The 26,389-nt window shown below is 51.1% G+C and overlaps 1 protein-coding gene across 4 annotated transcripts in view; it reads left to right on the top strand.

Annotated features, from left to right (window-relative positions):
* Window positions 1-26,389, top strand: part of SCARB1 (scavenger receptor class B member 1) — a 79,466-nt gene that overhangs the window by 16,997 nt on the left and 36,080 nt on the right. For all 4 annotated transcript variants that reach the window (XM_027125108.1, XM_027125105.1, XM_027125107.1 and 1 more), the window contains exon 2: window positions 25,454-25,611. In XM_027125108.1, coding sequence (XP_026980909.1) covers window positions 25,454-25,611 — 158 coding nt within the window. The remainder of the gene's footprint in view (window positions 1-25,453; window positions 25,612-26,389) is intronic.

The following is a 26,389-nucleotide window of genomic DNA, read 5'->3' as shown; positions in this document are numbered from 1 at the left end:
CCAAGTGTTTGCCCGACCTGCAGACCCACAGAACTCCGGGCTCAAATCCAGGTCCTAGTTCTTGGGTTCTCTGGGAACTTGATTTTCTTTAAAAGCCGATGTCCTCTTTTGCAGTTGGGGCCGATTTTCTTACCTCCCACAGATTAAAATTCAGGTAGAGCAGCCTCGGATGGTCGCGTCACTTATGACAGCTGGATGGGATGTGCTTGGCGGGGCCAGCTCTTGCCCAGAAAGCCCCCACTGGCATCAAAAATAAGGGAAGTACAATAGGGGTATAGTGAAAAAAGATGGAAAGCGTGCAGAGAGTTACAACCTCAAAAAAAAAAAAAAAAGGCACAATGTGAAAAGTCACCACTGCCTCTCCCCACAGTGGGTCTTGGCTCCCAAGGCAACTTGGGTTAATAGTTCCTTCCTGAACAACATTGTTTGTGTCTACAGGGACCGGGATATCCTCCTGTCCCAGGCCCACCCTTGAGGACCCTGCATGCCTTTTTCCACCTTGGGTTTGGCACTGAGGGCTGGGTCTTAGAACTCGCCCTCCTGTGGCCTGTGGGCCTGCCTCTCTGCCCTGAGGGTTTTGTACACAGAGCGCTGCAAAGGACGGGGCTGTTTCCCTGTTACTGCTGGAGCAGTGATGAAAGGCCTGCGCGGGAAGCAGTCCTCGTTCGTTGGCAAGGGAAGGTGCAGGTCGGGATCTATTCTAGAAAAAATCTTCCTGCTGGAGACGCCTGTGTGTCTTCTGGAGCTTTCTCAGGGAGCATATGTTTCCTGGGGCTGCTGTAACACGTCATCACAGACGGGTGGTTTAGAATAGAGATGTATTCTCTCCCGGTTCTGGAGGCCAGAAGTCTGAAATCGAGGTGTCGGCCGTGCTCCCACTGAAGGCTGTAGGGGAGGATCCTGCCTTGTCTCTTCTGCTCCTGGTGGCTCCAGGCATTCCTTGGCTTGTGGCCGCGTCCCTCCAATTTCTGCCTCTGTGTATTCTCTTCTAAGGACACTCATCGTTGGATTTAGGATCCACCCGCAAAATCCAGGATGATCTCACTTTGAGATCCTTAATTAAATCGGCAAAGACCCTTTTTCTAAATAAGGTCACATTCATAGGTTTTGGGGCAGAACTTAGTATGTGCCAAGCTGCGTGTGGTACAGGTTCATTGTCTTCATAACCCCCTCTGAGGTGTGGTTGTGCTTAGTTTCTGGCTGCAGTCCTGGCGGCTCAGAGAGGTTGAGGCACCTGCCCGAGGTCACACAGCTGGTGGTAGAAGCGGAACCTGGAACCCTCACTTTTGTCCCAAGGTTACAGCCCAGCCTCTCCCAGACCCAGACCTGGCTGGAGAGGTGTTTTGTGTGGCCCATGCTGGTATTAAAAAAAATTATATCGGTCGCCAGCATTTAAAGACAGGCAGATTTAGATCCAAATCTACATTTTGAGGCACTCCTGACAGTTTGGAAACTCTACATGGCCGCTGTCGGCCGGGGGCTGCCCCCGTTGGATGAGGTCTGTTCCTCGGCAGACCTCATTCTCACCAGGTTGATGCTTCCCAGCTCCTTGGCCGTGGGCAAGTGACTTGGCCCCTCCAGACCTTGATTTCCTCATCTGTAAAATGGGGATAATCATAGCCCTGGCCTCATGGCTGTTGCTGCAAGGGATCAGTGGGCTGATAAGTGGGGAGTGAATGAGCGCTGCTACGTCAGGCTGGCCTTGTGGCTGTTACTTACCAACCTTCTTTCGGAATAAATTCAGACTTAGTTCATGGAGGCCATCCAGGGTCCTGGGTGATGGACGAGTTCATCACAGAGGAAAACCGGGCAGTCGGGAGCCCCTCGGGGTTCTAATGCCGCTTATGGCCTTAGGCTCATTGTGAGCCTCCTGCCTTAGTTTCCTCATCTCTAGCAGCACCTGTTCTTTCTACCTGCTCAAATGAGAGAATAATGAAAAGAATTTAAAAATATAATTTTTTTTTTTTTTTTTTTTTGCGGTATGCGGGCCTTTCACTGTTGTGGTCTCTCCTGTTGCGGAGCACAGACTCCAGACGCGCTCACGGGCCCAGCCGCTCCGCAGCATGTGGGATCCTCCCGGACCGGGGCACGAACCCGCGTCCCCTGCATCGACAGGCAGACTCTCAACCACTGCGCCACCAGGGAAGCCCTAAAAATATAATTTTTGACTGTAATTATGAATATATGTGGCAGTATATATAGAGTTGAGGATTCAGGAAACTGGCCATGCTTGGGCAGTGACCTAATCTCCCTGAGTCTCAGTTTCCCCAACTGTAAGGTGGGATGATGTTAGCATCCAGGGCATGGAGCCGTCGTGAGGACTCAGGGAGCAAAGTGCTTCGAGTGTTGCCCGCTCCTGGTGAGAGCAGTGGGGATGGTGGGGGTAGGGGTGGTGGGGCGGTGGTGATGAAGGGTGTGTCAGCACCTGGAGCGTCATGGCCTGGGGGCTTGGGAACGGATGTGGCTGTGGCCATAGGCCTGGGTGGGAGCCTGTCCTTGGGGGGCAGCCGGGCCCTCCCTGTCCTATCCTGCAGGAGAATGACGTCACCTCCGTGCTCCCTTGGGCTCCGGCAGCTTGTGTGTGGCCGCGGAGCCCAGATAAGTGGGGTACAGCTGTCAGCAGTCCTGGCCATCTGTGTCCTTGGCGGGGGAGGGAGAAAGGCCGGGGGCTGGGGCAGCGTCCAGCTGAGGTTTCAGAAGTCCTTCAACCCAGGGAGCAGGTGTAGGGAGGATGTTCTTTGACTCCTCTTTGTGGTTTGGGACGTAAGCAGCCTTCGGCGTGTGTGTTCTGAGCTCGTACTGTGTGCTGGGCATTGTACCAGGCAGGGGAGCTGCAGTCCTGGACACCCCAGGCCGGGTCCTTCTCCTTTGGGTGGGTGGTCAGGAGGCCCTCCCTGAGGAGGGGCCGTTGGAGCTGCTGAGGAGTTGGGCGTAGGAACAGCACGCCAGGCACAGGGCACAGCAAGTGCAAAGGCCCGGAGGTGGGAAGTGGCTTGTCACATTGGAGTGAAAAGCAACCTATCACTCCAATGTGATTAGCAGGTCGTGGGCTTGGGGAGAAGTGGGTGGTGAGAGGGGAGAGGCGGGCCGGGGCCTTGTAGGACATGGGGAGGAGTTGAGATTTGGGTTTCAATTCCTTGAGATGCCAGTGGAGGGTTCTGAGTGGGGGACGGGGAACGATCTGATGCGTGTCTTACAGAGCCCTCTGGCTGCTGCGGCGCGGGGAGGCAGTGTTGGGGGGTTGAGAGGAGGCATGGGAGGACGGTGGGTGCCTCGGGCCAAGGCAGAGGCAGTATAATTGGAAGGAGGGAACAGAGTCAAGGTTCCTCTTGTAGGGAGCGTGAACCAGGGATGCCGATGGCTTAGGCTCGGGATGGGAGGGGAGGAGAGAAGTAAGTCTCTTGAACTTCTATCTGAGGGATTCAGTGGCTGGCGGAGCTGTTTTCTAAGATGGAAATATCCGGGAGGGCAGTCAAGAGCAGATGGAAAGTGTGGGCCGTAAATCTGGTCCTAAATTCTTGGTGGGACAACTCATTCACAACAGAAACCGACCCGATTCGAAAATGCGCCGAGGACTTCATAGAGATTTCTCCGAAGAAGACACGCAAGTGGCCAACAGGCACACGAGGAGGTGCCCCGCATCACTCATGATGAGCGGAGTGCAAATCCTAACCACAGTGAACCATCACCCCGTGCCCACCGGCCTGGCTGCTGTCAAAAAATGACAGCGATTAGTCAGGATGTGGAGAAACTGGAACCCTTGTACAGTGTTGGAAGGAATGTAAATGGTGCAGCTGCTGTGGGAAAGTCTGGCAGTTGCTCAGATAACTGAACCATAGAATTACCATCGGATGCAGCAATGCTACTTCTGGGTACATATCCAAAAGAATTGAAAGCAGGGACTTGAAGAGATATTTGCACACTCATGTTCACCGCAGCACTCTTCACAGTAGGCAAAAGGTGGAAACAACCCAAGTGACCATCACTAGATGGATGGATAAACAGGATATGGTCCCTCCATACACTGGAATGTGATTCAGCCTTAAAAAGGAAAGAAATTCGGACACAGGCTATAACATGGATGAACTTTGAGGATATTATGCTAAGTGAAAAAAGCCAGTCACAAGAAGACACATATTATGTGATTCTGCTTATATGAAGTCCCTATTGGGGGGGCAAATTCATAGAGACAGAGAATAGAGGGTGGGTGCCAGGGGCTGGGGGAGGGGAGTTAGTGTTTAATGGGAATAGAATTTCAGTTGGGGAAGATGAACGTTTCTGGAGACCGATGGTGGGGATGATTGCATGACAGTGTGAATGTACTTAATGCCACTGAACTGTACGCTTAAAAATGGTAAAGATGGTCCATGTACTGTTTTGTGTATTTGACCACAATTTTAAAAAGTGATGGGGGAAATTCCCTGGTGGTCCAGTGGTTAGGACTCCACACTTCCACTGCAGGGGGTGCGGGTTTGATCCCTGGTCCGGGAACTAAGATCCTGTGTGCCGAGTGGCCCAGCTAAAAAAAAAAGAAAAAACAAAAGTCACGATGGGGTTTAACCTGAGGGGAGATCAGTGCCGGTCCCCCTCCCGCCCCTCCCCACCGCCCCGCCCATCGGGGCGTCAGGGATCGGGTTCGGGTTCGTAGGTGGTAGACCGGATTGCCCAGCCCCTGGCCAGGGTGATTACAGGACGCTGAGCCTCTTGCAAAAGATCGAGCTTTTGGAGGAGACAGCCCCTGAGCCGCTGACTCCTCCGGGCTCAAACCACCGTTGCGCCATCTTACGAGACCTTGGCAAGCTTCCGCACGTGTTCTGGAACCAGGGCCAAGGTGAGTGGCGGAAAGCTCATTTAGCAAGCGTCCTTGTGGCCCGTTTACACCGGGTGCTTTCTTCAGATCAGTGCGTGTCCTTGTCACTTGATTCTCGGTGCTGCCACCGAGGAGGAGGGGGAGGTGCTCACGTCTCCATGTGGCCGGTCAGGGGACCAAGGGGCAGAGGGCAGGGGTTGGCACACTCTTTGTAAAGAACAAATAGTAAATATTCTCAGCTCTACGGGCCAAACAGGTTCTGCCTCAGCCTCTCACCTCCGCAGCCGTGGTGCAGAAGCTGCGTGGACCATATATCTGTGAGGGGGCTGGCTGAGTGCCACACAGCTTTATTTGTGGACACCAACATGTGAACTTTATGTAACTTTCATGTGTCTTGCGTTAGTAGTCTTCTTTTTTTTTTTTCAAACATGGAAAAATGTAAAACCGTTGTTAGCTCCCGGGATGAAGGGAAACAGGCCGGATGTGGCCGCAGGCTGTAGTTTGCTGAGCCCTTTCTTTATTATTGGGGTGAAATTGTGGTGTTTGAAGGAAGGGCTGTCCTCTGCCTGAATTATGTGGAGAAAGTGGGGCAGAAGTCAGCCCTGGGGGAGACTGTGCTCGTCCTAAAGAGCACAGACAGGTAGACTGCCTGGAGTTCCCATGATGGTAGTGTAGTTGGTGGGTCCAGGTGAGACCCCGGCTTACAGGTGGAGGGTGAGATTGTGCTTGATTTTCCTGGGAGCCTGGGATCGGAACTGCGTGCACCTTCCAGCAGTCATCTCCCTTCCCTGTGATCCTTATCTGTCCACACCTGCGGTGAGCCTTTATGGAGGCAGTAGAATGTTAGAGCTCAGGCTTTGGGGGCAGACTGGAGTTGAGGACCCTCTGTCACTACTGGGTTTGTGCCCTTGGGCAAGTAAGTAGTTTAATCTCTCTGTGCCTCAGTTTCCTCATCAAAAAAAACAAAACAAATAATCGTACCTACCTCACGGACTAATTGTCATATTTAGATGAAAGCAAGCATTGCATCGAATGAGATGTTTTGGGCTGCAAGCAACAGAAAAGCTGCTTCCAAGTGGCTGGTATAATACAGAGGTTTATTATTGTGCTTCATGGGAGACCGGAGGTGGTGGATGTCTCCAGATTTATTCAGCTGTTCAGTGATGTCAGGGGACTGGGTCAATGTCTATGCAGCTCTCTCAGCCTTGCCCTCATAGCCTCATGATGGCTGCCACAGTGCCGGACATCACACTGTCACACACATCATTCAAAGCCAGAAGGAGGGATGGTGCCATGGGAGGGCTCTGTTCAGTTCTTCCTCTTATTGGAAGAGGATCTTTTTTTTCTCAGAAGCTGCCAGCAGACTTCCTTTTCCTTCTCATTGGTTAGACAGGCTCATGGGCCTGGTCTACTGTCTGGGCCCATTTTCTCTGAGATTTAGGGCTTTCTCTCCAATACTAGAAGCAAGTCAGGGTTCACTTAGTGGGAGGAGGGGATAAAGGTGGCCTTTGGGCCTGCCACATCAAATGCTCATTTAGCATATGGCCTGGCACCCAGTAAATGCTGGCATCGTTGTCAACGTTAGCCTAGTACATGTCGGGCAGGCAGAACTTTCACAACTGAACATCCCCAAGTAATCAGCAGCGCCCCCAGAATCCCCTTGCACTCCCCCCTGTTGCTACCCAGCCCCAAGGGTGACCGCTACCCTCACTTCTTCCAGCATAGCTTAGTTTATCGAAATGGAATCACCCAGCGGGTACAGTTGTGGTCTGGCTTCTTTGCTCAACATTAGGCTTGTGAGATCCACCCACGTGGCTGTGCTTTCTCACTGCTGTGTGAATGTATAGTGATGTCTGGTTAATATTTGGGTTGTTTCTGGTTTGAGGCTACCAGGAGTAAAGCTGCTGGGAACATTTGTGTACAAGTCTTTGTGTGGGCATGTGTTTTCCTTTCTCTTAGGTGATACCCCGGAATGGAATTACTGGGATGTAGGGCATGGACTTTAGCTTTAGTAGCTAAAGTGCCCCAACAATATTCCAAAGTGGTTGACAGTCCTGCCAATGTTAAACGATGTTCTGGTGCTGGCCAGTGGTTGCCAATAAATACATTTGATGAGCTGAGCTCTTCCTATTGTGTGTCTGAGTCATTTGTGAGTAACCTGTCATTTTTCCAATCCCTGCTCAGCTCCTCTCCGATGAACTTTGCCCCCCATAGCACTGAGGACCAGCTTTGAGCATATTAGATGCTCAGGCAGGGTTGGAATGAATGAATGAATGAATGAGTACCATGTTCTCATCCTGTGTTACTGTAGGACAGGCATTGCAAACTCAGATACCGTGAGGGCCATGCAGCAACTCCAGTGAGTGAAGCCACCTGGTGTGAGGTGATAGGAAGCAGTGAGGCCTGTGGTAACCTGGAGAGCAGATCCCACACCAGGAGCAGCTGCTACTCAGCTCAGCTGGGCCATGCGGGGAGGCCCAGGCCCAGTGCTGGCACGTCTCCTGGTTTTTCAGAAGAAGCCGGAAATCCAGAATTTATCTGCCATTTTTATTTTTATTTTTAAAAATTATTTATTTATTTATTTTTGGCTGTGTTGGGTCTTTGCTGCTGCGCGCGGGCTTTCTCTAGTTGCGGGGACTACTCTTCGTTGCAGTGCGTGGGCTTCTCAATGCAGTGGCTTCTCCTGCTGTGGAGCACGGGCTCTAGGCGCGCGGGCTTCAGTAGTTGTGGCACGTGGGCTGAGTAGTTGTGACTCGCGGGCTCTAGAGCGCAGGCTTCAGTAGTTGTGGCACTTGGGCTCAGTAGTTGTGGCTCGCGGGCTCTAGAGTGCAGGCTCCGTAGTTGTGGCGCACGGGCTTAGTTGCTCCGCGGCATGTGGGATCTTCCTGGACCAGAGCTCGAACCCGTGTCCCCTGCATTGGCAGGCGGATTCTTAACCACTGCGCCACCAGGGAAGCCCTATCTGCCGTTTTTAAGATGTTGTCAGCAAATTCAAATATTTTGAAATACCATGTGATCTAAAACTCATCCACTGGCCAAATCGGACAGTTTGTGGAGTTGGCTTCAGGAAGACAGAAGACCTGTCTTTTTCTTTGAGGGTGGGAGAGGGGTTCGAATCTTTAAGTGGTTTAAAAGAAACTTGTTATGAAAATTTCAAATGTCCCTGAAAAAAAAAGAGAGAACACGGGACTTCCCTGGCGGTCCAGTGGTTAAGATTCCGCGCTTCCACTGCAGGGGGCGCGGATTTGATCCCTCGTCCACATGCCGCGGGGTGTGGTCAAAACAAAACAAAAAAAGAGGGCTTCCCTGGTGGCGCAGTGGTTGAGAGTCCGCCTGCCGATGCAGGGCACACGGGTCCGGGAAGATCCCACATGCCACGGAGCAGCTGGGCCTGTGAGCCATGGCCTCTGAGCCTGCGCGTCCGGAGCCTGTGCTCCGCAACGGGAGAGGCCACAATAGTGAGAGGCCCGCGTACCGCAAAAAAAAAAAAAAAAAAAGAGAGAGAGAGAGAACAGTATGATTGCCCTGTGCCACTCCTCTGCGTTAATGGACATTGAGTCCCGTGCCCTCCGGTTTCGTGTGTACCACCACCTGCATCCATTTCTCCTTTCCCGAGTTACTGTGAAGCATGTATAGAGGTTCGTCTGAGTCTCTAACACGGTGGTTCGCTAGCTGCCTCCTGCAGCAGAAGCCCTGGAGGGCTTGTTAAAACACAGATGTCTGGGCACCCCCCCAGCGTTGCTGAGTCGGCAGGTCTGAGATGGGGCCTGAGAGCCAGCTTTTCTATCAAGTTCCCAGGTGATGCTGGTGTTGCTGGTTCAGGGACCACGCTTGGAGAACCACTGCTTGAACAGGTCCATGGTAAACAAGGACATGAAGCAGAAGCCCCCCTGCCCCTGACGTTGCCCCCATGCTGTTATCCCGTGAAAACGAATTCCAAGGAGTAGCGATGAGTTTTTGAAATGAGGAACCTGATCAGCTATTCAGAAATGCCCTGCGTCCCCACCCCCTGCAGTTGGGTCCCTTTTGGGGGGCTGAGGAAGTGCGGCTCAGTGGTCGATCGGTCTTTGCCCAGCCAGGAAGCTTCCCGAGGCCCCCTAGAATCCCGAATCGCTCTGTCCTCTGACCTTTGCTCCCCCCAATCTGTCCTGTGGGAACCTGTTGGCTTTTGGAGGCCTGCTTTGGGGAGACGCCCCCCTGGTTCTGATGTTGCCCCAGGAGAGGGGAGGCTGGCCTTCTAGGGCCCCTCAGTCCCTCCTGCGCCGTGTTCCCAGCTGACACTGCAGCTGGCTGAGCTCTTTGGGGGGTGTCTCAGTTCCTGTTCTGAGGGACACCCTTGTGTCACCGTGAAGCCAGACTATCCTTTGGTCTTAGAATTCGGGAGGAGGCAGGGGCCCGTCTGCAGCCCAAAAAGGGCTTCTCTGCAGATCCAAGCTTTGAGAACAAAGTCCCTCCCACCCCGCACTGCAGCACTTGCACGAAGTCCCACGCAGACTGTGTTCAGCCCTGTGTTTCTTTTAAAGAGGGTTGGACCGAGCGTCCTGGGCTGGGTGTGGGGCTGCACTTCGGGACAGGGGGCTTCCCACGGCGGGACCTGGTCCACCGTGTCCCCGGCGGGGGCCCCGCCTGTTGGCTACAGACAGGGGTGCTCTGGAAAGGAAGCGGTACATGAGGAACAAATGTCCCTCTGCCGCGGCGTTTGGGTGCTCCTGGGTGTGGAAGGGGCTGTATGGGAGGAAGCCCCGCATCTCTGAGTGGGTGTGGCAGGCGGGACGATGGCCCCCCCAAAGACATCCTGATCCCGGGACCTGTGAATGTGTTGCCCCACGTGACAAAAGGGACTTCGCAGCTGTGATTAAATTAAGGATTTGGGGGATGGGGAGATTGTCCGGGATTATCTGGGTGGGACCAGTGTCATCCTAAGGGTAAGAGGGAGGCAGGGGGGTCAGAAAGAGTGTGATGATGAAAGCAGAGGTTGAAGGAATGCAGGAGGATTCTAGAAGCTGGAAAATGCAGGGACTTGGATTCTCCCCGAGAGCCTCCAGAGGGAGCGGGCCCTGCCGACACCTTGACTTTAGCCCTGTTTCGGGGTGAGACCTATTTTGGACTTCTGACCTCCAAAGCTGTAAGGTACTAAATTTGTGATGTTTTAAGCTGGTACATTTTCGATAATTTGTTACAGTGGCAATAGGAAACGAATGCAATGAATTTGCTTCCATTAAAGCCAGGGAAGTAAAATTATAACAAATTCTGGTTCCCGTTTAAGTAAAATATTTAAACGTAAAATCATATTCTTTTAACATATCTACTTTTTTTTTTTTTTTTTGCGGTACGCGGGCCTCTCACTGCTGTGGCCTCTCCCGTTGCGGAGCACAGGCTCCGGACGCGCAGGCTCAGCGGCCATGGCTCACGGGCCCAGCCGCTCCGCGGCATGTGGGATCTTCCCGGACCGGGGCACGAACCCTTGTCCCCTGCATCGGCAGGCGGACTCTCAACCACTGTGCTACCAGGGAAGCCTAACGTATCTACTTTTAAACATTTCAGTATTTTTTCAACGACTTTAATGTTCTGGAAAAAAAATGTATCTAGGGGCTCACATTCTTCCTTTGCTTCAAGCTCTGATGTGACTTGGCCAGGCACTGATTTGAACCTCACGGTAGCCCTGTGAGATAGGTCCTGCTTTGTGTTTCAATAGCTTCCTATCTTAGAACAGTTTTAGATTTACAGAAAAATGGAGGCGATGGTGCAGAGTGTACCTCACACCTGGTCTTCCCGTTGTGAGCATCTTTAATTAGTGTGGTCTGTTTATTACAGCGAATGAACCAGGGGTGATACATTAGTATCAACTAAAGTCGCCACTTCGTTGAGATTTCCTTAGTTTTTATTTCACCTCCCTTTTCTGTCGCAGGATCCCGTCCGGGACACCAGGTCACACTTAGTCACTGTGTCCCCTCCGGCTCCTCTCGGCCGTGCCCGTTTCTTAGACCATCCTTGGTTCTGGTGACCTGGACGATTCTGAAGAGCACCGGTCAGCACTTTTGTCACATGCCCTTCTATTGGGATTTGTCAGATGCTTCTCTCATGATTCGACTGTGGTTTCTGGGTCTGGGGAGGAAGTGCACAGAGGGCGAGTGCCGTGCTCATCCCGTTATGTCAACATGACGCCCCTGTTGAGGTTGGTCCTGTTTCCAATCCCTTTTTACAGATGAGGAAACTGAGGCACAGGAAGCTCTGTCGGGCCCCTGCTGGCAGGAGGAGAAGGGCAGGAAGTTAGGAGGTAGGGAGCAGCTCGCTGCAGACGTAGGGCTGGGTCTCCTTGCTTGTAGGGGGTCGCTCCCGACCCCCCCGCCCCCCACCCCCTGTGCCCCCATTGGTCTCCTCGCTGTTCTCCAGGGGGCAGGCGGAGAGCTTCAGAGGTCAGATTTTTTTTTTTTTTTTTTTTTGCCGTACGCGGGCCTTTCACTGTTGTGGCCTCTCCCGTTGCAGAGCACAGGCTCCGGACGCGCAGGCTCAGCGGCCATGGCTCACGGGCCCAGCCGCTGCGCGGCATGTGGGATCTTCCCGGACCGGGGCACGAACCCGTGTGCCCTGTATCCGCAGGCGGACTCTCAACCACTGCGCCACCAGGGAAGCCCAGAGGTCAGATTTGATGGAACGCAGCCCCCTTGTTGAGCCTTTGTGGGCTGAGGCTCCCCTTGAGGGAGTGATAAACGGCTTAAAAACACTCCCCTCCATATTAAAATTTTTTGCTTTAATTTTCTTTTTCATTAAAAAAAATCTAAATTTAGGGAATTCCCTGGCGGTCCAGTGGTTAGGGCTCTGTGCTTCCACTGCAGGGGGCACGGGTATGAGCCCTAGTTGGGGTACTAAGATCCCACAAGCTGTGCGGCTCAGCCACAAAAAATAAATAAATAAAAAAAAAATCTGAGTTTAACATCCATCCAGGAAAGTGCACAACCTTAGGTGTGGAGGTTGATGAGTTTTTACGTGGGCGTGCACACTTGCCATGCTCACCTGTAGAAGGCTCTCCTGCACCCCTTTCTGTCAACGCCCACCCCTATCCCCAGAGATTAGCTTTGCCCGTTCCCTGGAACAGCACATAAACGGACTCATACAGCGAGCTCTCCTGGGTGTCGAGCATCTCCTCGTCACGTTGTGCTCGTGCGGTTCATCTGTGTCCACTCCCGTCCGGTGCTGGGTGGCGCCCGTTGTGCGAAGGTGCCCCCGCTTGTCATCCATCCACTTGTTTGCGGACATTTGCGTCATTTAGCTTTAGGAGATGGCGCCGCAGTGCTTTCTATGGCAATCGCACCGAATTACACTTCCGCCAGCCGTGTGTGAGCATTCGTGGTTGCTGCACATCCTTGCATTTGTTATTGTCAGTCTTTTTCTTATCCTTTTTTTTTTCTGTTATATATATGTATTTAATTATTATTATATGTGTATTCTTTCAGATTATTTTCCATTATGGTTTATTATAAGATATTGAATGTTGTTTCCTGTGTTATACAGTCATCCTTGTAGCTTATTTATTTTATATATAGTAGTGTGTAACTGTTAATCGCATACTCCTTACTTATCCCAGTAGGGTGTTTTTTTTTTTTTTTTTGGTCAGTCTTTTTCATGTTAGCCTTTTTGGTGTATGGTGTAGGATCTCCTTGTGAATCTAATGGACCTTTCTCTGATGACTACACTGCCCAGGGCAGGTGGGGTGGCTCTGTGAAGCCACGGGGATTGAGCTTCCTATCTTTCTACTCTGCCATCCTTTGTGCGTGGCTTCCATTCTCAAGACTGCCTCATGATCCGAGGTGGCTGCTGTAGCTTCGTCCATCATGTCCACAGTCCAGGCAGCAGGAAGGGGGACTTGTCAACAAATACGTAGGAACTGCCGATGTTGATAATGCTGGGAGGACAAAACAGGTGATGGATAGAATGTGATGGGGGAAGAGCTACTTTAGAAAGGGTGGTTTCTTTGTCCATTTCATTCACTGCTAGAGTCCCCAGACCTAGAACAGAGCCTGACATGCAGTGAGAAACCAGTTAATATTGTTGAGGGAAGGTCTCGTTGAAAAAGTGACTTCAGACTTGAGAAATGAGGGGGTCACCTATGTGGGCATCGGGGGGAAGATTGCCCTTGGAGGAGCAAACAGTCAGTGCAAAGGCCCTGTGGCAGAATCTTGCCCAGTGGGCTCAGGAACAATGAGGCCAGTGTGGCTGGATCAGAGTGAACGAGGTGGACGGCAAAGGGAGCTACGATTGGTATAGCTGCAGGGAGCCAGATGGTGCAAGACCTCGTAGGTCACTGTCAAGAGATTTGGATTTATTTCCAAGATAAGTAGGGAGCCGTGGGAGGTGTTTGAGTGGGGGGAATATCATGATCAGATGTACCTTTTAAAAGGGTAACTCTGATCTATGCGGGAAATAGACTAGGGACAAAAGCAAAAGTGAGAAAACCAGTGAAGAGGTGACTGCATCTGTCGGAGCAAATGATGATAGGAGCTGGGGTGGTTGGATGGATTTTTTGTGCATCTTAGAGCAAGACTTCCTGATGGATGGTTTTTGGGTGGGAGAGAAATGGAGGAATCAAGCATGACTCAACTTCTTAGCTTAAGCAACTCACCCCGCTGTTTCAGCAACGTGCTTGGGTTTTCTATAAAAAACCTTTTCTTTCATTCTTCTTACCTTTAAAACCAAAAGAAGTTGGAACATTAGCCAAGGGTGTGACGTTCCCAAATTCCAGATTGAATCAGCCCATGCTGCAGTCTTCCCTGCGCTCATGGGCCCCACGGGGCTGGGGACATCTCTGGAGCCCTCGGATGCAGGGGGTAGGAAGTGACTGGAGTGGGAAGGGTCTGGTCCTGTCCCAGAACCTGGCCTCAGACAGGTGAATCAGCCTCCTGGCCCATCTGGTCAGAGGTGTGTTGCCTGTTATCACTGGGGGAGGGATTGGGTTTTGCAATTCAATGGCCAGGTCAAAATTAATGATTAATTTGCGAAACTCCTGTCCTGTGTGCTCTGAGCTCAGTGGGAGAGAAATGTGAGGGCACTGGCCTGCATGTTGGTGCAGGACCTGTGGCTTGGTCTCTTCCTGCACCTGTGACATCGGGGTGGTAATTGGTCCTCGAGCTTCAGTGTCTGTGTCTGTTCCATGGGCCTTTGAGAATGTAATGAGGTGAGGTAGGTGGAAGTGTTTTGCTACCTGAGTAGTGCTTTACAGATGGTGGATAGGATTCTCCAGCTCCCCGACCCTCCCCCAGCTTCTCAGGGGCCCTGTCTTGTTCATCTTTAAATTCAGAACATGTCGTCTAGCACAGAGTGGGTGACTGTCCACAGAATGACCTGGGTCCTAATTAGGTCAGAGCAGGCTCATCGTAGGTAGTTCCCCAAAGGCTTCGTGGAGGAGGTGGCACCTGGAGAGTGGGGTTTTGGATTTGGCACTCAGGGCCATCCTGGGAGCAGGGAGAGTGCCGTGGGAGGGCAGTGGCCACTTGTGGGTTCAAGCGACACCCTGATCACTTCGCTTTGCCCTGGCTTTTTGCCCCTGGGTTGGGCTGAATAGGGTCCCCCCCAAAAAATATTACTTCCAAGTCCTGTCCTAACCCCCGTTACCTGCGAATGTGACCTTATTTGGAAATAGGGTCTTTGCAGATGTGATTAAGGTAAGGGTCAGGTGGGCCCTAAGTCCAACAAGAACGTCCTTATAAGAAGAGGACACATAGAGGGGGGGATGTGATGACAGAGGAAGAGGTTGGAGGGATGCGCCTAGGAAAGCCTGAGACCACCAGGAGCTAGAGGAGCAGGTTAGGAGCCTGCCCTGGAGCCTTCTGGAGGAGCGCGGCCCTGCCCACGCCTTGATTTCGGACTTCTGGCCTCCAGAACTGGGAGGCGTTACATATTTTAAGTCACCCAGTGTGTGACTTTGTTCCAGTGGCCCAAGGGGCCTAACGCAGATGCTTTACTGCTCGGGAGATGGGCGAGAAGAGATTTCCTGGTAGGTGGTTTCACCGGGGGTCACGGACTTCCTGGCCCTCGAGACCCGGCAAGAGATGCTTTTTCTGGCCTCTGTGAGCTGAGGTCCCGTGCTCTGGCTGCTGGCTCCTGAGGGTGAAGGTAGAGGTCCCTGGAGTCATGGGGCCCCTCTCAGCCTCTGCCTGCTTCTCTACTCCAAGCTCATCCCATGCGTGTGCAGGAGGCCTGCCTGGCTGGCCTGAGGCCCCTGGAGGGACAGCCATGTGAGGCCTGGGCCTCTCCCCTGCCTTCCGCTGGCCTTTCTGTGAAACAGAAGGCTGGTCTGCTGTCCCTCACCCTGCATCCTCTGGGCCTCAGGACATCTGCTCTGCCCCTTCCCTAGGCAGGGTCCTCACCGCCTGGCCTGGAGAGGAGATGGGGTCTGTTGGAGGTGGGACCACCCTTGGATGGGATAGTGGTCTGAGTCTCATCATCTGTCTACCCCAGTCCTGAGGCTGTGGCCTGGCCTGTGAGGTTGCAGCTCACATTTTTTTTTTTTTTTTTTTTTTTTGCGGTACGCGGGCCTCTCACTGCTGTGGCCCCTCCCGCCGCGGAGCACAGGCTCCGGACGCGCAGGCTCAGCGGCCATGGCTCACGGGCCCAGCCGCTCCGCGGCATGTGGGATCTTCCCGGACCGGGGCACGAACCCGTGTCCCCTGCATCGGCAGGCGGACTCCCAACCACTGTGCCACCAGGGAAGCCCGCAGCTCACATTTTTATTAAAATGGTAATTTTTAAGATGTATTTACTTGAAACATGAAATTTGCATTTGTTCCATCACACGTCCACTGAGCTGCTTGGGCCCCAAATAGGCCATGCTCTCTGTGTATTTAGAAAAAAAAAATTATCTCAGGAATTCCCTGGAGGCCCAGTGGTTAGGACTGTGCGCTTTCACTGCTGTGGGCCTGGGTTCAATCCCTGGTCAGGGACCTAAGATCCTGCAAGCCGCGCAGCACGCCCGCCTCCCCACATTCCCTCCATTACGAGCTTTTTAAAACATACACAAAGGAGAAAGCAGATCGCCGCTCCCTAGACGTTTCTACTTGGATTCTATTTGTTCCCGAGCTCACGTTGCTGAGCACCTGCTGAGTGCCAAGCACTGTTCCAGGCCCTGAGATACATCAGTGAGCAGCTGAGGATCCAGTCCTGGTGGGTTTCTGATCCAGCGGGGCAGACAGATGAAGAACAATAGACACAATTAATTATAATTATGCCGGAAGGTGACAAGGACTATGGAAAACCCAGAGCAGGCTGGGGGGTGTTCAGGAATTTGAAGTGGATGGGGTGGGTCTTCCTGAGAAGGGGGCATGTGAGGAAAGATTAGGAGGGGTGAGAGATGTGGCCATGCTGCTACCTCGGGAAAAACATCGAGGGCAGAGGGAACAGCCCATGCAAAGGCCCTGGGGCAGGAGTGTGCCTGCATATACAGGGGACAGCAAGGAGGCCAGCATGGATGGCCTGAGTGAGTGACAGGGACATGTAGGATGTGGGGCCTGGAGAGGCCACAGGGGCCAGACCAGATGGAGGGACTTATAGACCAATGCTGAGCTGGCAACTTTTAGGTTAATAGCATTTTCAAGAAATAAAATGTTCCACATTATTTTGTGTGTTTGAAAAATTCATGTGAAGAGCCAATAGTGACTGTTACCTTTTCTGCAGCTTGCCTTTTTTTTCCCTCAAGATTCTTTCTCTGAGCCTTATCCAGGTAGACCCGGTCCTTTCATTCATTTTGCCTGATATAGTTGTGTGCAGAAGCCCAATTTATCTCTGGCTGAGAATCTGCTGAACCGTCTGTTCCTTTTCGAGATTCGACGATTCTGAGGCATGCAGGATCTTAGTTCCCCGACCAGGGATTGAACCTGTGCCCGCTGCAGTAGAAGCTAGGAGTCTTAACCTCTGGACTGCCAGGGAAGTCCCTCGACGATTCTTCTGCAGCCCTCTCGCACACACGTGGGACTGTCTGTAGGGCAGAGTTGTCCAGTTGTGGGCTGTGATCCGATAGAGGGATGTGAGACGATTGGGGTCAGTGGGGGCCAACACTGTAAAAACAGGATGGACTGGGAGAGAATATCTGAGGAGCAAATAATCCGTTGGGAGTGTAAGTGGCATCATATTGGAAAGGCGGGTGTTCTTTCCTGAAGCTTGTTTCAGTCACCCCAGGTGTGTAGGTCGTGGTCCTGGGCGGGGCCCGTAGTGTCTGAGAGCCAGTGTGCAGAGCAGGGGACTGCAGGGTCATGGGGGCGTGCCGTGCTCACGTTCTGGGGCACCTCCGTTTCCCCACACCTTTACCCGCACTTGGTTTTCTCAGGTGACTTAATTTGTGTCCATCTTTTGGGAAATATCTCGTTTTAATTTGCAGCTAATCTTTTTTCTTTTTGAAATTGTGGTAAGATTCACTTAACGTAAAGCTCACCATTTAAACCGTTAAAAAACGTACAGTTGAGTGGTATTTAGTACATTCACGATGTTGTGCCGCCATTACCACCGTCTGGTTCCAGAACATCTTCATCACCCCAGAAAGAAACCCTATACCCATTAAGGAGCCCCTCCCCAGTGCTCCCCTGGCAGCCACCAGGCTGCCTTCTGTCCCTATGAATTTGCCTATTCTTTTCTTTTTGGCTGCGCCGCGCCGCTTGCAGGATTTCAGTTCCCCGACCAGCAATTGAACCTGGGCCACAGCAGTGAAAACCCAGAATCCTAACCACTAGGCCACCAGGGCACTCCCTTGCTCATTCTAGACACTTCACATAAACGGAATCATACAGTGTGTGTCCTTTTGCGACTGGCTTATGTCACTTAGTAATGTTTTCAAAGTTCATCCATGGTGTATAGCCTGGGTCAGAATTTCCTTCCTTTTTAAGGCTGAATAACACTGGATACACCACATTGCATTTGTCCACTCATCCATCGATGGACACTTGGGTTGCTTCCACCTATTGGCTATTGTGGATAATGCTGCTGTGAACATAGATGTGCTCATATACACCCTTTTAAAAAAGGCTTGATGAAAACGTCCCATCTCTTGATTTTAGTTGCCACACCGGTGAGGTATATACGTTGGATAAAGTTCAACAAACTACACATAAAAAGGATGAGTGATCAGGACCTCGGTATAACCTTTTGCTAAGTGAAAGAAGACATATGTGGCCTTCTGTGTCTCTGCTTGTTTTTAAGAAATAGAGAATTAGGGACACATTTGAAGACTTGTGTGATTCTCTTTATCTGAGAAAAGGCAAATCCATAGAGACAGAAAGTAGATTGGTGGTTGCCAGGGGCTGGGGGAGAGGATTGAGTGCTCATGCGGTTTTGTTTTGGGTGATGAAAATGTTCTGAAATTAGATGGTGGTAATGGCTGCGCAACTCTGAGAATAGACTAAAAACCGTTGCGTCGTACACTTTGAATGGATAAATTGTGTGGTGTCTGAATCAGGTCTCAATAAAACTGTCAGAAAATCTTGGTGTCGTGTTTTCAAGGTTCATCCGTAACGTGCATCCTTTTTAAGTGCCGTTTGATGAGCTTTATCACATGTATACATCTCTCCTGTCTGGCAGCCAAAATCAAGAGATGGGACATTTTCATCACCCCAAGGAGCTTCCTGATGCCCTTTTGCAGTCAGCTTCCTCCCTCCCCCGAGCCCCTGGCAACCACCGATCTGCTTTCTGTCCCTAGAGTTTTCCCTTTTTCACAGTGTCATATAAGTGAAATCATATAGTATGTAGCTTTTTGTATCTGGCTCTTTCAATTTAACATAGGCTTTTTTATCTAATTTTTTTTTTTTTTTGGCCTCGCCGTGCGGCGTGCGGGATCTTAGTTCCCCGACCAGGGATCGAACCTGTGCCCTCTGCCTTGGCAGCTCAGAGTCTTAACCACTGGACTGCCAGGGAAGTCCCTAACATAGGCTTTTGAGGTTCCTCCATGTGGCATTTATCAGCAGTTGGTTCCCTTTTATTACCGAGCATTTATTCTATTGTATGGAGGCACAGCCGTTGGTTTATCCATTGTGGATGTTTGAGTTGTTTTAAAAACATCTTTGTGATTGATGGACATGTAGGTAAGTCATGCTCTTAAAGGCTTCCTAGCCTTTGCAGAGGCGGGGCCCCTGCCAGGACCGCCCTCCCCATCTTCTTTCCCTGGCAAAGCCCAACTCCTTTGTTCAATCCCCAGCTCACATGCCCTCTCTTCCAGGCAGCCCTCCTGACTGTCCAGAATGAGCCTGGAGAATCTGGTTGGATAAAAGGGAGTGGCGTCCAACGAGGGATCACCTTGGCCTTCTCTCTCAGTCTTTGTTTTCGGGCTGTGATCTTTGACCTTAGGGGAGGGGGCAGGGATAGAATCAGATGTTAGTCAAAAGGCCCTGAGCTTGGCCTGTGCACTGTTAGCTAATCAGCTTCCTGGTCCTGATGCCTGTGGTCCGGTGTGACCGAAACAAAGTTATCCTGTGGATCGCAAGCGGTGCAAAGTCCAACCCCCACTGGAGGTAGGGCAGTGACAGGGGGAGGAGGAAGGGCTGGTTACGTCGTGCCAGGTAACTGCATGGCTGATCTTCTGGGTCCCCAGGATCTACTGGACCCTGTTCTAAGCACTTTACCTCTACATACCCTCTTATTCTGGATGCTATCATTACACCCATTTTATGGATGAGGAAACTGAGGTGCAGAGAGGATCAGTGACTTATCCCAGAAAGCAGAGCTGGGTCACAGGAGATTGCCCAATGAACAAAACCCCTTCTGTTGGAGGGAGAGACACATGGCTTCATCTGGTGACTCATCGGTTTGGCACTGATTTATCCCTGAACTGGGTGGGCAGGCCAGGAGATTAGGAAAGCACAGAGGGATTCCGGAATTCCAAAAAAGCCTTGTCTGTGTCCAGGTACCTTTGCCAAGAAACAGGGCTGGGGGAGGGAGGCAGGAACTGGAAACTTTTTAAAATTTTAAACCACTTTATTGAGGTATGATTGACATTTAAAAAAGCTATATGTATATAATTATGCAACTCGATGAGTTTGGAGAGAAGTATACACCTGTGAAACCATCACCATGATCTGTGAAACCATCACCACGAGTTTGGAGAGAAGCATACACCTGTGAAACCATCACCAGTGTACACCTGTGAAACCATCAGCATGATCAAGATGCCCATCACCTCCGAAAGTTTCCTCCCAACCTCTTTATTTATGTTTGTTATTATTGGTAGTAGTAGTAACAGTAGTTACGCATGATGAATAGGAGTTAGCAATACTGCATTGTATATTTAAGTATTTGCTAAGAGGGTAGATCTCATGTTATATATTTTTACTACCGAGTCCAAGCTCGCTCTGCTTGCTGCACGACAGGCCAATAAATTGGAGACGAGGTGCTGAGGCAGGGAATACGAATTTTTTTTTAAACATTTTTATTGGCGTATAATTGCTTTAAATGTTGTGTTAGTTTCTGCTGTATAACAAGGTGAATCAGCTATACGTATACGTATATCCCCATATCCCCTCCCTCTTGCGTCCCCTTCCCACCCTCCCTATCCCATCCCCTAGGTGGTCACAAAGCACGGAGCTGATCTCCCTGTGCTATGAGGCTGCTTCCCACTAGCTATCTGTTTTGCATTTGGTAGTGTGTATATGTCCATGCTACTGTCTCACTTCGTCCCAGCTTACCCTTCCCCCTCCCCGTGACCTCGAGTCCATTGTCTATACGACTATTCATTCGTAAAGCCAGCAGAGGGAGAAGACAGCCGACTAATGTCTCAAAGTAACCATCTTACAGGGTTTGGATGCCAGTTTCTTTTCTAGCACAGAGAGGGGGAGGAGATGAGGAAGTAAAGTAAAAAGGCCATAAGTTTTGCGAGTATCCCCTGGAATGGCCAGCCTCGGGGAGGGGATGTGTTCATTTCTTCTTTCTTGCAGCCGTGCACAGGTGGACAGGGTCCGGATGCTTCCCTGAACAAAGGCATTTGGTTTAACATTCAGGCAGCGGGACAGGGTTCCCCGAGGCAGGCGGTTCTGTACAGACAGAGTCCTTTAAGTGAACAAAAGCAGCGGCAAGCAAAGGTTAAAGTGAAAGAAACAGGTCCAACATGGAGTCAGATTTGGCTCTTCCCTGTTACATTTTATCCCAAACACGTCAAAAGAAGGAAACTGGATCGATGTCGCTTTTCTCCTGGCCGAGTGCGCTGACGGAAGCCAGGACAGGCGGGCCCCCTACCTACTAGCCCCGGGTGTATCTGTTCTGTGGATGGGGGATGGAGAGAGGGCGTGATGGCATTGCCCCTCTGTCGCTCCTCCCTGTGGGCCTGTCTTTGTTGCTTTGGGTTAAAGATTTCCGTCCTGCATGACTAACAACCCCGCCCCCCCACCTGCAACCCCACGAGCAACCTCCAGGCTGAAGTTTGAATTCCACTCTCCAAGCCTGTGGCTGGTGGGAGGGAGCGGTGGGGGGCGGGGAATGGCCTCTGGGGTGGGACCTGCTGTGGGCCAGTGGGGAGGGGGAGAGCTACCCAGCCTCGCGGGCCCCAGTCCCGCCCCCGCCGTAACACGGAGAGGTCACCCCCTCTGGGAGATGGTGCAGGTGAGGTGCTGCGGCAGGCGTGGCAGAGGGGCATCCCGGCGGTCCAGCCGTGGCCTTAAGATGTTTGACCTGCCTCCCGGGTGTGTTTTTGTTTTTAAATGTGATGGAACTGCACATTTCTTTTTAATTTTTAGTTTTGAATTTATTTTAATTTTTTGGCTGTGTTGGGTCTTCGTTCCTGTGCAAGGGTTTTCTCTAGTTGCGGGGAGTGGGGGCCCTCTTCATCGCGGTGCGCGGGCCTCTCATTATCCCAGCCTCTCTTGTTGAGGAGCACAGGCTCCAGACACGCAGGCTCAGTAGTTGTGCCTCACGGGCTTAGTTGCTCCGCGGCATGTGGGATCTTCCCAGACCAGGGCTCGAACCCGTGTCCCCTGCATTGGCAGGCGGACTCTCAACCACTGCACCACCAGGAAAGCCCCCAGGTGTGTTTGATTTTGAAAAATAAGTTGCTGCCATTGAAACAATTGGGAGATGCCATAGAAACATCTGGATTTCTGGCAGCTCACAAAACATGGGAGGAGCTGGAAAAACCCAAGCCCCGGGGACCTCAGGGGCCCAGAGGGAAGTTGCAACTGCTGCCTTTGTTTTAGGGGGGGTGACCCCTTCCGTTCACCATGTCCTCCCCCACCTCCGTGCTCACCCGAATTGCCCTCTCGGTTGTATGTGTCAGGACTGAGCTGGGGACGGGCCCTCCCTACAGCTGTGCACGAGACTGCCACTCCGTCCCTCCTCCCCTCTCCTGGCCGCCCCGGGATGTGCCCTCATTGGGCTCTGCAGCTCCAGAGCGGGATGTGCCCTCATTGGGCTCTGCAGCTCCAGAGCTGGGGGCTGGGAGGCCCGGATGCTGGCTTCCCCCTCCCTGCATTAAACTTGGGAGAGGCGCGCTCAGGGCCGGCCCCCACCAGGGTCTTGTGGCCTTTTCCCTCGCACTGAAGAGGTCAGCTGTCACCTGTCACAGTGGACCCTCCTGCACCCCGCACCGAACTCCCTCACTTACGTCTTCATTAAAACTGACAAAGGAAACCAATAATAATAATAGTAATAATAATGATAATAATATTAATAATAGTGGCTGCCTCGAAGGATCGTGGTGCTAGTCAGGGAAGTGACAGTGCAGTGGAGAGTCTAGAACAAGCACCTGACACACAGGCCAGCTTGGGAAATGCTCGTGTTTTTTTTTTTTTAGTTTTATATTGGAGTATAGTTGATTTACACTGTTGTGTTAGTTTCAGGTGTACAACTAAGTGATTTATATATAGTAGTGTCTATATGTTAATCCCAACCTCCTAATTTCCCTTTGGTAACCGTAAATTTGTTTTCTGTGTCTGTTTCTGTTTTGTAAATAAGTTCATTTGTATCACTTTTTTAGACTCCACATACAAGTGATACGTATGATATTTGTCTTTCTCTGTCTGACTTACTTCACTTAGTATGATCATCTGTAGGTCCATCCATGTTGCTGCAAATGGCATGATTTCATTCTTTTTTATGGCTGAGTAATATTCCACTGTATATGTGTACCACAGCTTCTTCATCCATTCGTCTGTCCATGGGCATTTAGGTTGCTTCCATGACCTGGCTATTGTAAATAGTCCTGCAGTGAACACTGAGGTGCATGTATCTTTTCGAATTAGAGTTTTCTCCGGATACACGCCCAAGGGTGGGATTGCTGGGTCATATGGTAGTTCTATTTTTAGTTTTTTGAGGAACCTCCATACTGTTCTCCATAGTGGCTGCACCAATTTACATTCCCACCAACAGTGTAGGAGGGGTCTCTTTTCTCCATACCCTCTCCAGCAGGGAAATACCCGTTTTTGTTGCTTGGTACGAACCATGTTTACTAGTCACCTTTATTTGCAGGTACTGGATGCTCGGGTTATAAAAATGATCCTTGTGACTCCTGTAGCTGGTAGGAAGACGTGTTTATCAATAAAGGATTGTTACACCTGAAGGCAAGTCTCTGATCTCCTGATATTTTCAAGAGAACCCTGAAGTCCAGGTTTTATGGTAAATCTCCCAGTTTCTTGTTCTTGGCAGTGAGTTCAGCTTTTCTTCATTTAAATGCCACGTAGGTCAAATGAGGCACAGCTGAGGCTATAGAGTCACTGGCCCCATTGTACAGATGGGAAAACTGTGGTTCAGGGCCGACTAACTTGCCCGGAGGGCCCCCGGGTCAGACTCCCTCCAAATCTGCTCCTTCCCAGAGCCTGCCGGTTGGATACATGGGGCTGAGCCTGATCTCCAGCTCCAGGCTTCTGCCTTCTCTGGGGCTGCTGCCCATTGGTTCTGGGACAGTCTGTTTGGGGACAGTGGGGCTGGCTGTCCTTGTCCTGGAAGACCACGTTCAAAGAAAGGGAGAGGGTGACGCAAGCTGCCCAGACATCTAGCTTTGCAACATTGAGCATCTATCTGATGGGCTGGGTCAGGCTGGGCGGGGGCAGGATTGGGGGGACCTCCTGTGTCACTGGGGCAGGGAGCTCCGAGCTGAAGAGCGAAGCAGGGATTAGAGGCCAGTGTATCTGACAGACTCTCCGAGTGAGCTTCAGACCTGTTATCTTCCGCCGTTTAAGGAAATCAAGTTTTGGCCAAGCTTTATAAATCTGGAGATTTAGAGTTTATATAAATTTCTGCCTTGCTGGCTTTTCGTGGAAAACTGCTTCTGTTCTCATCTCCTTCTGCTCTTCCCCTCATAGACCCTGCTCTGGCCATGCTGGCCTCCTTGCTGTTCCTGAATGCTCTGTCTCAGCTCCTCCCTGCCTCAGGGCCTTTGCACGGACTGTGGCTTCTTCATAGACTTACCCACCACCACCAAATACACGTGTTCCCCTCAGTGCCCTTAGTTTTTAATTTTGGTTTAGTTTTGGTCTTTTGTTTTTCCTTACATTTCACCTGCCTTACTCCTCTGTTTAAAATTGCAGCCTTCTTCCCTGTCCCTGCTGTGTTCTCACTATGCCCTGTCACCTAGCGTGCACTTTACCGTAATTATTGAAGACCTTTCCCTTACTGGAATAAGAACCCCACGACGTTGGAGATCTGGGTCTGTCTTGTTCGCTCTCCTATCCCCAGCTCTTAGAAGAGGGCCCGACTTGTAGTAGGTGCTCAATAAATGTGTGTTGACAGACATAGAAAACAAACTTATGATCACCAAAGGGGGAAGTGAGATGGGGAGGGCTAAATTAGGAATTTGGGATTAACAGATACACACTACTATATATAAAGTAGGTAAACAAGAAGGACCTACTGTATAGCACGAGGAACTATACTCAATATATTATAATAACCTATAATAGTAAAGAATGTGAAAAAGAATATATATATATGTAAAATTGAATATTTTGCTGTACACCTGGAACATTGTAAATCAATTATACTAAAGTTTTAAAAAAATGTGTGTTGAATGAATGAGTGAATGAATGAATGACGCATTTGGCACACAGAGCCCACTTTCCGCTGGGTGCCAAGTGCTGTGGTCAAGCAGCGGCCACCTCCTGGTCCCCCAATCAGGCTGCCGTTATGAAAACACATTTTAAAAATAACACATAAGGGCTTCCCTGGTGGCGCAGTGGTTAAGAATCCGCCTGCCAATGCAGGGGGTACGGGTTTGATCTCTGGTCCAGGAAGATCCCACATGCTGCGGAGCAACTAAGCCCGTGTGCCACAACTACTGAAGCTCACGTGCCTAGAACCTGTGCTCTGCAACAAGAGAAGCCACCGCAATGAGAAGCCCGCGCACCGCAATGAACAGTAGCCCCCGCTCGCCGCAACTAGAGAAAGCCCGCGCGCAGCAACAAAGACCCAACACAGCCAAAAATAAAATAAATAAAAAACAAAATAAATTTATAAAAAAAAATACCATGTAAAAATATTACCTATTAACATTAATTATGTCAACTCCAGAGCAGCGTTCCCACCTCCTCCTGCCCCCAGGGCACCCCCCTCCAGGGAGCCCCTTCCCGGATGTGCCTGTGGAGTCTGCAGCACAGGCTGGCACCAGGCAGCTGTTTGGGAGCCGGGTGGGTAGGTGGGCGGGGGCCCTGGCCCTCCTCCTCACGGACCTGTTTTTCTCATCCCCCACAGAATGTGCGCATTGACCCCAGCAGCCTGTCCTTCAACATGTGGAAGGAGATCCCCGTCCCCTTCTACCTCTCTGTCTACTTTTTTGATGTCGTCAACCCCAATGAGATCCTCCAAGGCCAGAAGCCGCAGGTGCGGGAGCGCGGACCCTACGTGTACAGGTGAGGATGGAGGGGGCTGGGCTGGGACTCAGGTCATCACCCCATTTTACAGATGAGAAAACAGGCCCCTCGCAGTAGTGGGGCTTGTTCAGGGTCAATCTGCTTCTCCCAATCTGGTGCTCTAGCGCTTGAGACTTGGAGAGCGACCGCCTGGCTTTGCCACTCAGCAGCTCTCTGACCGTGGGCACAGGCCTTTCCTTCCCTGTGCCTCAGTTTCCCGCTCTGTAAAATGGGGATGACAGTACACACTGTGGGTGGTTATGAGGATTGGATAAGATGCTTAGCGGAAAGCCCAGCACAGTGCCTGGCATGTAGTCAGTGTTCAATAAACATTAGCTGTTAACATATTATTGTTACCTGAGTTCAGCTGCTCGCTGCTCAGAAGGCAAGTGTTGGGACTTCCCTGGCGGTCCAGTGGCTAAGACGCCGAGCTTCCACTGAAGGGGGCACAGTTCCCCTGGTTGGGGTATTAAGATCCTACATGCCGTGAGGCCAGAAAGTAAAAAAAAAAAAGGCAAGTGTTGGTTGGAAAGGAAAGGTTGCTTTATTCAGGAGGCCGGCAACCTGGGGAGAAGGCGGACTCATGTCCAAAAACCAGTTCCAAAGATTCTGCTTGACCATGGAAGTTTTTAAAGGGAAATCGTTTGGGGAGCGGGTCAGAGCCTTCATCACCTCCCACTGTGTGCAAAACTTTCTTCTGATTGGTTGGTGGTGAGGTAACGGGGTGGTGTCCCAGGAATCTTGTGCTCGGCCTGAAGTTACCATCCTCCACCTGGGT

This window comes from Aethalodelphis obliquidens, unplaced genomic scaffold (genome assembly GCF_003676395.1).
Source record: "Aethalodelphis obliquidens isolate GAN/ISIS:26980383/991018 unplaced genomic scaffold, ASM367639v1 scaffold28, whole genome shotgun sequence".
In the NCBI taxonomy this organism is placed as follows: Eukaryota; Metazoa; Chordata; class Mammalia; order Artiodactyla; family Delphinidae; genus Aethalodelphis; species Aethalodelphis obliquidens.
The sequence above is the reverse complement of the archived record's forward strand: the minus strand, read 5'-3'. Positions and strand labels throughout refer to the sequence as shown.